The 13096-nt window shown below is 48.3% G+C and overlaps 2 protein-coding genes across 5 annotated transcripts in view; both read left to right on the top strand.

Annotated features, from left to right (window-relative positions):
• Nucleotides 1-13096, top strand: part of CHL1 (cell adhesion molecule L1 like) — a 220886-nt gene that overhangs the window by 161149 nt on the left and 46641 nt on the right. For all 4 annotated transcript variants that reach the window (XM_077925023.1, XM_077925024.1, XM_077925025.1 and 1 more), the window contains one exon: nucleotides 605-786. In XM_077925023.1, the coding sequence (XP_077781149.1) occupies nucleotides 605-786 (182 nt within the window). The remainder of the gene's footprint in view (nucleotides 1-604; nucleotides 787-13096) is intronic.
• LOC144327027 (uncharacterized) lies at nucleotides 4496-7352 on the top strand. The gene is made up of 2 exons (XM_077925027.1): nucleotides 4496-5375; nucleotides 6277-7352. The coding sequence occupies exons 1-2, from the start codon at nucleotides 4506-4508 to the stop codon at nucleotides 6313-6315; spliced, it is 909 nt and encodes a 302-aa protein (XP_077781153.1). The 5' UTR covers nucleotides 4496-4505; the 3' UTR covers nucleotides 6316-7352.

Genomic DNA, 13096 nt, shown 5'->3' with positions numbered 1-13096 from the left:
GACTTGGGTCTATGTGTGCCATGTAGTGTGTTGGCATCGGGGAGGCCAGCTGGGAATGGGAAGTTAGCAGCCTGCCCTGAACTTCTGTCTGCTTTGTTATGAGAGTGCCCCATTAATTCTGCAAAACACAAAGTTTCTTTTATATTCAGTTGCCTGGAGAATTAGCTCTGGCTGGGCAAGCACAGAATTGATTAGTGTCATCACGATGAAATCTTTAACCCCATTTATAGCTGCGAAAAGCTGTCATGGAATGGGATGAAACAAGTTTCCGTACCTCTATGTACATGCTACTGCCTTTCTGTGGTGCTCCAACCAATTTCCAATATGTTGTTGGCAGCGGACCATGCTTTGCACATTCACCATGTCCTTTAATGAGGAGGCAATGCCTATTCCAAGCAATGCATGCCTCTAATCTGAGGTTTAACAGATTATGCATATTTATATATGTCTATATATGTGATTTATTGAAGTCAAGGGTTTGATAGAACAAAGGTAAAAGGCACACACTCTGAAATATTCAAACTATCCAGCTGTTTTAAAAAGGAGACAATGTCACTTTTTAAAAAAGTTAAATCTTTTCCTGTTTCTTCTTTTCTGGCCATAGTCCAACACCACATCTAACCTGGAGAAGGGTTGACAGAGGCAGGGATGACAGAGGAGTCAGAGAGAATTTTGGGAAGATATTGAAGATAGAACAAGTCACTACAGATGATGGAGGCGTCTATGAATGCATTGCCAAGAATGTTTTGGGAGAAACGAAACATCAGTTCACAGTGGACGTCGAAGGTATTGTGATCTTATTAATGATGCTCTTTGATAGATGTTTGGTAGTTGAATTCCATCCTTCCAGGCAGTGCTACTATTCTCATTCATATCAGACTGTAAATCAGGCTTGTCAAACATGTGTTATTCCTGGCAGAACAACAACTATGTCGCGTTCTTTGCCCAGTATTTGACACACCTGGGTGGTGGGAAGCCTTCAGCTTGGTGGATTACAAATTGCTCAGACCTTATTTAAACCAGTGATTTTTAAAAAGGCTGTGCACCATAAAAATTAAATAAAAACAATTTGAATATTTTCAAAAGCAGATTACATTTATAAAACAATGTGATCAACATTCTGTGCAACTTCCACGTTCTACACTGGAGCTAAACCACTCAGGGGATCTGACAGATGTTTCAAACCTTCTTAGAATCATAGAATTGTACAGCTGCAAGGGACCCTGAGAATCATCTAGTCCAACTCCCTGCGATGCAGGAATATGCAGCTGCCCCGTATGGGGATTGAAGCTGCAACCTTGGTGTTATCAACACCACATTCTAATCAACTGAGCTATCCAGTTGGTCCCATATAGATTCTGCCACATATGTCCAAGAGAAATGCTTCAAGAATTCACGAGAAATTCTGTGTGGCATTGCATGTAAAACAAGGTAGACATAGCTTGTATTTATTTATATTCATACAACATGCCCAAGAAAGCATGCATAGGATGGCAGTGGCAGTGTAATGTAGCCTTTTTCAACCTTGCGCACTCTCATTGTTGAACGCCAATTCTCATCAGTCCCAGCCAGAGTAGCCAGTAGACAAGGATGATAGGACAGGTGGTCAAAAACATCTGAAGAACCCCAGGTTGGGGAAGACTTTATTATGTGTGTATGCTGCCCACAAAACTAAGTTCTCTGGGCAGTTTACAGAATATTAAAAGGTAAAAGGTAAAGGTACCCCTGCCCGTACGGGCCAGTCTTGCCAGATTCTAGGGTTTTGCGCCCATCCCACTCAAGAGGCCGGGGGCCAGCGCTGTCCGCAGACACTTCCGGGTCACGTGGCCAGCGTGACATCGCTGCTCTGGCAAGCCAGAGCCGCACACGGAAACGCCGTTTACCTTCCCGCTTGTAAGCGGTCCCTATTTATCTACTTGCACCCGGGGGGGGTGCTTTCGAACTGCTAGGTTGGCAGGCGCTGGGACCGAACGACGGGAGCGCACCCCGCCGCAGGGATTCGAACCGCCGACCTTTCAATCGGCAAGCCCTAGGCGCTGAGGCTTTTACCCACAGCGCCACCTGCGTCCCTCTACAGAATATTAAGGTGGTTTACAAACCATTGATTCTAAAGGATACCATGCAGGTGGATTTTTTTCTGGTTCCATAGCTTGAAAATAAAAATATGATAATGCTATCCTGATGCAGGCATCATGGATCATTCTTTCTAATCGCCTGAGGAAATTACCTCAGAGAGGGAGGGAGCCAGGGAAGAGAATTGCCAGTTATATTTCCTATCACTTAAGCAGAGAGTGTGAACTCGTGCTGCGTTGTGCCAGTGTGAGTGCTGTGTCGTGCAATTTTGCTATAGTAATTCTATCAATCTGCAAGCTCAGCAAATACATGTTCTTACAGTGAATAGCCTTTGAAATGACACACTTAACGGGAACAGTCCTCCAGCCGTGCATTTCATTGCTGCTACTTGGAACAAGTCACAGAAGCATTGCAGCTGTATTGCTGTCAACTAGACCTCAAAAGGGAGAAGCATTATCTGAGGTTGAGAAAAAGATCAAGGTTCAAGTGCTTCCGTTCCAGATAAATAGTTCAAATAAAGCAATATGGGATTATCGTCTTAAGTTGTACGGGGAGAGTTTTCTACTTCATACCTTCACAGGAGTCGAAAGCCATATCTACACATGGAAAATAGAGAGGCAGCCACTACCACAGGGGAAGTTGCAGGGGTGGGTAGGGTAGGATAATAGAGAGAAGCCGCAGGTAGGAAAATAGTTAAAGACACACACACACACATCCTAGTCACCATTTCTGTCCTAATGTGCATCAAGATTTCATTGCATACATTTGTAGTCACCATATAAATGACCTTGTATGTACGGGACATATGAAGAGGTAGCTTTTTATGGGCATGGTTTTCCATGCAACCAGGTTCTTCCAAGTTCTGACCATGTAGTAGTAGTAGTAGTAGTAGTAGTAGTAGTAGTAGTAGTAGTAATTTATTATTTATACCCCGCCCATCTGGCTGGGCTTCCCCAGCCACTCTGTGTGGCTCCCAACAGGATATTAAAAACACAATTAAAGATCAAACATTAAAAACTTCCCTAAACACAGCTGCCTTCAGATGTCTTCTAAAAGTCAGGTAGTTGTTTATTTCCTTGACATCTGATGGGAGAGCATTCCACAGGGCAGGTGCCACTACCGAGAAGGCCCTCTGCCTGGTTCCCTGTAGCCTCACTTCTCTCAGTGACGGAACCACCAGATAGCCCTCAGAAATGGACCTCAGCTGAATGATACGGGTGGAGACGCTCCTTCAGGTATACTGGGCCGAGGCCTTTTAGGGCTTTAAAGGTCAGCACCAACACTTGGAATTGTGCTCAGAAACGTACTGAGAGCCAATTTAGGTCTTTCAGGACTAGTGTTATATGGTCTTGGCGGCCACTCCCAGTCACCAGTCTAGCTGCTGAGGTAAGCTCTCTCACACATGTGCCTGCCATTGACACAGACTGACCATGTCTACTGACCATGAGAGTGAACCTTATGCACACATCCCAACATGCAGGAGCTCTTCAGCATGATGTGAGGGGCTGTCCTCCTCCTTGTCGAGACCTTTCTTACAGTCACCAAATGTGTGTCCAGTGATGCAGGTGGCTCGGTCAGAAGCTAGCCTACCCAGGTCTAACATATCATCGTATTGGCTTTTAACATATGGACATAGTCATTGGAATTCCCTCCCACACACCCAGTTAATTGTACGGACAAAGTAATGGGTGGAACTCCACATGGGGCCAATATGATTGTTCCACCAGTGCAAGCATTTCTTTTTGCCAAACAGAATGCTCTTCTCTGTGCATGTGCACTGTTCTGGGGATTCTCCCCATGTGCCAGAGCAGATTTGGGTGACACAAGTAGAAGAAATGGGGGAAGATCTATATAGCACAAGCAGGAGTCCTTGTACTGGCTTCTACTAGCACACTGGGTTTGTAGAATCTGGGCCAATGTGTCTAGGTAAATGGCAAATGTTATGTACGAGTTGAATAGGATCCAAACTGCAGCAGTCTGATTGGTCCTAGAACAATAGGATCCAAAAGGCAGCAGTCTGATTGGTCCTAGAACAATAGGATTCAGAATGCAGCAGTCTGATTGGTCCTAGAACAATGCAGCAGTATGATTGGTTGGCAGGAACTACCCAATCATGCTCCAGATAGAAGTGAATCCACAACCTGATTGGCTTACAGTAGAATTCCGGAACTAGCCAATCATGTGCAGCCCATTGTGTAAATAATGTATATAAAGCAGATACTTTGAGGGGACTTTCATTCATTCCTCCTCACCACTATGAGCTGAATAAAGAGCATGAAATCACTTTGCGACTCTGAGTATATTTCACTGGCGACGAAGGTGGGATCCCGCTGAGCTGACTGCCACACACAGCACCGCAGCACCGCCACCTGCCGCACCGCTGCCTCGCACCGTGTATCCAGGCTTCAGCTCCGCGACACAAGGAACTCAGAATGGCAACCGACAACAGCTTCTCGCCGTTCAACCCAGCATCTGGAGACTGGGAAGCGTACGCCTCCCGTTTCACCTTCCTCCTAGAAGCCAAAGGGGTCACCGACGAAGAAGACGCCAAGAAGAGGGCGATATTCTTCAGCGTCTGCGGAGAGGAGACGTTTGAAATCGCCCGGGCTCTCCTTGCGCCTGAAGACGTCGCTACTGTTCCATACAAAACAATAATGGAACAGCTGAAGGGGCACTTTTCGCCACAGCCCTCAGTGGTGGCTCGTCGAAATGCCTTCTACGCAAAGCGGCAAGCCCCTGGGGAAACCATAACTGGGTTTGTGACCTCTCTCCGCCAAGCCGCCCGGTTCTGCAACTTCTCAGAGCTGGAGAACATGCTTCGTGACCGCCTCGTCGGTGGCCTGAAGGATGAGAAGCTGCAACGACGCCTCTACGCTAAGAAGGACCTAACGTTCCAGGTCGCTCTGGAGGAGGCCCTGGCAACGGAAGCTGCCGAGAGGTCGACGCAAGAGGCACGGCCGAGCCTGTCATCCCAACCGAGGGTCCACCACGAAGACCTCACCGACGACTCAGGATCCGACAGGGAGGAGGTGCACCGAGTACAGCAGCGCACTCAAGCAGCCCACATACCACAACTGCCTCGACGAGAAGGAGGGAACTGCGCAAGCTGTGGAGAAAGTCACGAGAGGAGGACCTGCCGTTTCCGCAACGCAGAGTGCAGACAGTGCAGAAAATTGGGACACATCGCCCGGGTGTGTCGGGCTCGGCCCACCCGACGCCAGGCATCAGATGACCAATCCAAGAGCCCCAGGTCCCGGGGCCCAACACACCAAGGCAACTCGACGGAGCTCACGGACTTCCAGGTATACCAGTTGCCCCACCCCAACGTAGAGAAAATTTATGTCGAGGTACAGATAGAGGGGGCCCCATGCCGCATGGAGCTTGACACGGGTTCAACTCTATCCATAATCTCGGCAAAGACCTTAAGAAAACTGTGTCCTACGGGGGGTCCCAAACTCAGGTCGGCCCCATTCACCCTCCGGGACTTCCAGAAACGTAAGGTCCCCACAATGGGGGTGGGGACCTTCAGGGTGCAACACCGAGGGCGGACGCGGCAACTGGACTTGCTTGTGGTCAAGGGCCCCTACATTAGCTTACTGGGATTGGCATGGTTTGGACCACTGGGGCTAGCCGTCACCGGGGTGAACCACACTAGCTTACAAGTAGACGTGGACGCCATATGCAAGGAATTTCCGGGGGTTTTCGATGGGAAATTGGGACAGTATACGGGCCCCCCCATTGCTCTACAGCTTGACCCCGCAGTACGACCGGTCAGGCTCAAGGCCCGCCGGGTCCCGTTCGCCCTGAAACCCCGTATAGACGAGGAATTGGACCGGCTTGTGGAGCAAGGGGTGCTGGAGCCGGTGCCTAATGCCCCCTGGGAAACCCCAATTGTCACACCCGTCAAGCCTAATGGTTCGGTCCGCATCTGCGCAGACTACAAATGTACCATAAACAAGGCCCTCACGGCCCATGCATACCCAGTGCCAGTGGTCAGCCATGTTCTTGCCACCCTGGCTGGGTCGAAAATTTTTGGCAAGCTGGACTTGGCCCAAGCATATCAACAGCTGCCAGTAGATGAGGCTACAGCAGAGGCACAGACGATTGTGACGCACAGAGGAGCATTCAGGATAAAGCGGCTGCAATTCGGTGTCAGCGTGGCACCAGGCATATTCCAGAATCTAATGGACTCTCTCCTTAAAGGGATTCCTGGCGTCACCCCCTTCTTCGATGATGTGTTGATTGCCGGGCCCACACCAGAGGAGTTTGAGGACCGCCTCCGCACCGTTCTGCACCGTTTCCAGACGGCGGGTCTCAAGGTGAAGCGGGAAAAATGTCTACTAGGAGTGCCTCAGGTGGACTTTCTGGGATTTATGGTGGACGCAGAAGGGGTCCACCCGACTGGGGACAAGGTACGGGCCATTTGTGATGCCCCAGCGCCCAAGAACAAGACTGAACTTCAGGCCTTCTTGGGACTATTGAACTTTTACCATTCCTTCCTTCCCCACAAGGCGGCGGTAGCGGAGCCCCTACACAGACTCCTGGACAAGCGGGCCCCTTGGGTGTGGGGCCAGCGCCAGGAGGCCGCATTCCAGGCAGTCAAGGACTTGCTTGTCTCAAACTCGGTCTTGGCACACTTCGACGAGAGGCTGCCGGTGGTGCTAGCATGCGACGCCTCGCCCTATGGAATCGGCGCTGTCCTGGGACACCAACTCCCGGATGGAAGAGAGGTACCAGTGGCATACTTTTCCCAGACACTCAACGCAACCGAGCGGAACTACTCGCAAATCGACAAGGAGGGTCTGGCAATCGTGAAGGGAGTAAAAAAATTCCATGATTTCTTGTACGGGCGGCCCTTCACCGTGGTGACTGACCACAAGCCGTTGCTTGGCTTGTTTGCCCCTGAAAAGCAGACCCCCCAAGTGCTGTCTCCTCGCGTCCTCAGGTGGTCAATTTTCCTTGCCAGCTACCAGTATGCACTGATTTACCGTCCTGGGAAGGCAATGGGCCATGCGGATGCCCTCAGCAGGCTACCACTGCCAGAAACAGGCCCCGACCCAGCACCTGCACAAGAGGTTATGAGCCTGGAGCTGCTTCCCGACCGCCCCATTCAGGCACAAGAAGTTGCACACCATTCCAAGAAAGATAGGGTCATCTCCCGGGTCCTGGACTGGGTGTGGAGGGGATGGCCCAGCAGCAGCCCCGGGCCAGAATTCGCCAGCTACACAACCCGCAAGCATGAACTGTCGGCCCACAAGGGGTGCCTGTTATGGGGAAGCAGGGTCATTGTTCCCCAGCCCCTCCGCAAAAGGGTCCTCACAGCCCTACACGAGACACACCCAGGGGTAGTAAGAATGAAGGCCCTTGCCAGGAGTTATGTGTGGTGGCCGGGGATCGACGGAGAGATAGAGGCCTGGGTCAAACACTGCCAGGCCTGCCAAGAATCCCGCCCAGATCCCCCAAGGGCCCCAGTCCAGTCCTGGGAGTCCGCCCGAGCACCATGGTCACGCCTGCATGTGGATTTTGCGGGCCCCTTTCAGGGGAAAACATTCTTCATAGTGGTGGACTCCTACACCAAATGGCTGGAAGTCGCACTGGTACCGTCCACTTCTACGTCCGCAGCCATCCGGGTACTACGCAGGCTGTTTGCAACCCACGGGCTCCCTGACACTCTCGTCTCAGACAACGGGACTGCATTTACGTCAGGAGAATTCCAAACCTTCACAGCACAGAACGCCATCCGCCACATCCGTTCGGCGCCATTCCACCCTGCCACCAATGGCCAAGCAGAACGCATGGTGCGGACCACCAAGGACACCCTTCGCCGCATGACGCAAGGGGATTGGGAGTACCGCCTTGCCACATTCCTTCTAGCACAGCACAGCACCCCCAGCTCAACGACTGGCCGGAGCCCCGCTGAACTACTAATGGGTCGGCGCCTTGCAATCAGATTGGACCGCCTTCACCCCGATAGAGCTCAGGATGAGGTAGTGGTGGGGGAAGGCAGGAACCCCCGGACCTTCGAGGCCCAGGACCCAGTGTATGCAAAGAATTTTGGGGCAGGCCCAGCTTGGGTACCTGCCACAGTCACCAGGGTCACTGGCCCCGTGTCGTACGAGGTGCTAACAGATGGGGGGCAATGCTGGCGCCGCCACTGCGACCAGATACGGCGACGATTCCCGGGAGAAAACCAGGAGGAGGAAAGGGCAGAGGAGTCCCAAGGGAACAGAGGGGCAGTGAGGCCCATAGAGCACGAGGGGCCAGCAGGAGAGGCAGAATCAGTCAATACAGAGAGGACCTGTGAGGCCGAAAGGACACCGGAACCAGAACCACGACTGAGCGAGCCGGTTGCGCCAGACCAGACAGCCCCATCACAGCCAGCATCCTTGGAACACGAGCCAGAACCTGAACCTCGGACCAGGGAACACCCCAGGCCGCAACGCACACGTAGGCCGCCGGCGTACCTCAAGGACTATGAATGCGACCTCCCGGGCAGGACTGGAACTTAGAGGGGAGGGGTGTTATGTACGAGTTGAATAGGATCCAAACTGCAGCAGTCTGATTGGTCCTAGAACAATAGGATCCAAAAGGCAGCAGTCTGATTGGTCCTAGAACAATAGGATTCAGAATGCAGCAGTCTGATTGGTCCTAGAACAATGCAGCAGTATGATTGGTTGGCAGGAACTACCCAATCATGCTCCAGATAGAAGTGAATCCACAACCTGATTGGCTTACAGTAGAATTCCGGAACTAGCCAATCATGTGCAGCCCATTGTGTAAATAATGTATATAAAGCAGATACTTTGAGGGGACTTTCATTCATTCCTCCTCACCACTATGAGCTGAATAAAGAGCATGAAATCACTTTGCGACTCTGAGTATATTTCAGCAAATATAGTGTCAAATATAGTACTATGTGGACCCACCTTTGTCACAGAGGTTGGGCTGTCTGGCCGCCGGGCCAAATGCGACCTGTGAAGCTTAAACCCTTTCACCCTCCCACCTCTACAAAGAACAAATTGGACTTGAAAAAGCATTCCCCCACCCACCCAGCCCTACTCCCTTGTGGGAAGCGTTTTTTGAGAAGGGTCGTAGGTGATGAAGGAAGGACTAGCTCTCCACTTACCACACAATGTTATGTCCCTGCTTAAAATCGACCACAATAGGAGTCTTTTGCCATGCCTAATTATTGGGGGGGGGGGCACCTATCATTGTGGAAGCTACTGCAAAGACAAATGATTATAAAAGGTGAGCCATAAAGGCAAGTCTCAGCCACCTACCTTCTTTTTTTACTTCCCACCTAAAACAGCCACATAACAGATGTAGGATGTTCCCCAAGATGGGTGCCGCCACAGAAGAGATCCTGTTTTCTTGCAGCTAGGCATTGGGCTTTCTAAGGATTACAAATCTGAAGTAAATAATGGACAAAGTATGGTGGGGTGGAGGTGGGTGGGTAACATATGGCAGAAAACAGTCCTTAAGTTAGCTTGGTTCCCAGTCATTTGCAGTGAGCAGCAATATAAAATAATAAAACTGCCCGGCCTTCTGAGGAAATGAGCGCAGAGAGCATTAAATTGCACACATCTGTCTCCTGCTTGATTTTAATATTTATCCCACTCTTTTCATCTCCCTGGTATCAGAGGAAATCCAGGAACGAAATAAGCATTTCAAATATTTATGATGCATCTTCTTGTTACTTTTTAAATTGCTGGGGCACTTTTTAAAAGAAAAAGAAAATAAACACTAGCATTGCTGTGCTTTTCTATTTGACTTTATATAGTATTTATCGTGCTGCACAGGAGTGTGTGTGTGTGTGTGTGAGAGAGAGAGAGAGAGAGAGAGAGAGAGAGAGAGAGAGAGAGAGAGATGCGGGTAGGGAGAGTGCATAGGGCAATTTGCACTACTGCAAATTGCTGACTTAGAAATCATTCCAGATGGCTTGGAATGTCTCTACAGTCGTTGAATATCTTAACAATCTGGCTGAGGATTTTTTAATATATTTTTTTACTGAAAAACTGAAGCCGTCTTCAAAAGCGAACTGCAGGAGCTGCAAAAGCAATCAAATGCCAAGAAAGTCGCAGCAATTAAGCGGCATAGAATAATGGCCGCAGATTCAGATTAAAATTATTGCCTCTGTTCGTTAAGATGCACAGATGCAAATGCATCCATACCACCACCCTGTGCCCAAACAGAGTAGTGTGGATAGTTTTCCCCCACCCTCTCTTTTTGAGCATGAAAATCTATTAAATGAGATCAATGGAATTGACAAGAATTCTGTTTATTATCAGGAGTCTCCCCACCTATGGGAAGCCCGGGCGAAATTGAGCCCAAGTCATTTTTCCCCTCTCCTGAGTTTCCAAACGGCAAAATGTCACTGCCATTAATCATGGGCTGACACTTTCCTTCCCACTCCATCACGTGCTAAGGGCCAGTGCTCCTTTGGTGTAAGAGAACTTAGCTGTGCTGACCTCACTGGCTTTAATTGATTCCATTGGCATTGCAGTCAAGTTACAACCAGGCTAAGCTGCTCTGGCTTCCTTCCCTCAAGCACATGGGTGCGGATAGAACATAAATTAAACCCAGAGGTGGGTAACTGGCACTCACAATTTCTTCTTTTTGCACCATGTCTATTCTCTCTCCTGCTGATAACAGAAAAGTGAAAGCCTAGCTATTCACATAGTTTTCTATCGTCTCATTGTGTTGAAAGCACAAGACATTTTCAACAGCTTGCATGCCTCTCACACACCATCTTAGAATCATTTGGAAACAAAGGCTGCCTGGTTATACATTTTAAGGTGAGTTTGCAGCTAAAGATTGATGGTTTGGTCACCCAGCATCCCCTCCTTCCTCCCTCTCGCACAAGTATTTTCATAGGGATTTTCCGCATGGAGTCATTCCTAATAATACTGGGCTTTTGATTAGAGGTCACATGCCTAAGGTTGCCTACCCAGTTCTTCTGATGGCCAATCTAGTAAAGCTGAAGGGCTGTTAAATGTGGCCTAAGATGCTTCCAGATAACCTGTTTGGCAGGGTGGAAAAGATGTTCACGGGTACCGAGGTCTGTGTATGTTTGTGGGTGCCCAGGATCTGTTTACCTAGGATCCTTTTAGGTTTATAATGGATGCCATACGGCCATTTCATACATCACGCAATGGTAAAGTAGAGTGATCATTTAGCATATGCTCAGTAGGGAACTGTAGCCAATCAAACCTCCCAGAGTAGCTACATGTTTTTCATTTCCAGGTGTACACTTAAAATATCTTTAAATGCACTGTATGAAATGACCTGCATTTATGCACTCCAGTTGCAATTCTATGCAATCATTTCTCCAAATCTCCCTTAACTGTAAGAGCTAAGGTAGGAAGTTGAGTGATCCCAGGCAAAAATCTCCATTTAGTTGTTGTTCTTTGCTTCAATGCTGAGGTCCCCAACATGGTACCTGTGAACACCATGGCATCCACTGACAGCTCCTTGGTGCCTGCCAAAACTCCCTTTACCCTCCCAATTTCACTTTATTCTTCTCCTCTCTTTTTTGCTTCGGGGAGAGATATTGGATTATTTTTGTGGGAGGTTGCCTTCTTCGTCTATGTTTCATTTGTTTTTATGGGGAGTATATAGGTATGATGCCTGCTTTGGATGATGGGTTCACCCTTTTCTTCTGTGAAATGGGTATTTTATGGTTCCCACCACAGTTTCTTAGTTTTCCCTGGTGCCCCCAAAGGCTGAGGACTCCTGATTTAACATGATGAGCTGCACTGAAATCAATAATAGGGTGTTTTCTGTGTACAAAGACTCTAATTGTGCCTGACCCTTGCGCAGGTATGCAAGACAAGGTGATGGTTCACAGGGAGCTCGAGAACTCTCATAGTTCTCAAGATTAATCCTCTTATATCCTAATGCCTCTTGAGCTACAAACAAGGCAAGAGATTTAGACTAACGGGAGTCCTTTTTGAAAGCAATCTTAGTATTTAAGCCAAATTTTCCTGCAGTTGTAAACAAGCAACCAACACTAAACTACTGAAAAGCACCAATAAGCCCATGTTGGTTAGGTTCCCAGATTTTATTTTATTTTTTAACGAGCTATTATTTAAAAGAGAAAACTGACTCCTGACATCATGTTTAGGCATCGTGCATGGAATGCCAAGAAGCAGCTTGCTAAAGCTAGTTGAAGGGGGATTGATCACTTAAAAGAATGTCCAACAGATTTCTGTCCAGCAGTTTTTCAAAAGCATCCATGGACTGAGTTTCCAAAATCACCTTAGGCTGATCAATCCGTTGCTTGCAACATGTTTCTTGTAGTTAAGATTAGGATGGTGCCAAATGTAGATGAGTCATTTCTCACCTTTTTTTAGCTGCCAAGAAATCTGCTTGGCTTTTTTTGTGGGTTTATAGAAATGGGTTGTGTCCAATACTCATCCTGCTCAGAGTAGACATGTTGAAATCAATGAATTTGGAGTTAGGCAGGTCTATTAACTTCAGTGGTTCTGCTCTAAGCAGAACTAACATTGAATACAACCCAGAAATTGCCCAAACCTACTACTGATTGCCATGTATACATCCTTCTTCCTTTTTTTCCATGGATATAATTGAGGTTAAATATTGCAGGATGGTTAAACGTTAGACAAAAGTTTGCTACCCCTCCCTCCTTATATATCTAGATTACGTGTGAGTCTCTGGCATGCTCAGTTTCTATAGAGGTAAATAATAATTTCCCTGCTCTCTTTCAGATTTGTTTGGTGAGATTAAATGATTAGGACATTCTGTACTCACACCTTGCTCCCACTCTCAAGTTTCATTTACTGGAAAATCTCTTAGTGAATCAAGTCAAGGCTGATGGGCCAGTAGATCAGGCTGGAGGGCCTGATCTAAGAAGTATGGTCAACCTTTTATGTCTCACTATGGCACAACTTTGAGAATTGGGAATTTCCATTTTGCCTACTCCGGAAGAGAAGTGTGCCTGCTTGTTTTTAGACTGTCATGTGTTAATCTATCATTTATTTATTTTGAAGATGTATCCTCTGCC

The sequence above is a fragment of the Podarcis muralis genome, chromosome 2 (genome assembly GCF_964188315.1).
Source record: "Podarcis muralis chromosome 2, rPodMur119.hap1.1, whole genome shotgun sequence".
Lineage (NCBI taxonomy): Eukaryota > Metazoa > Chordata > Lepidosauria > Squamata > Lacertidae > Podarcis > Podarcis muralis.
Note: the sequence above shows the minus strand (reverse complement) of the source record. Positions and strands in the feature narration are given on the sequence as shown.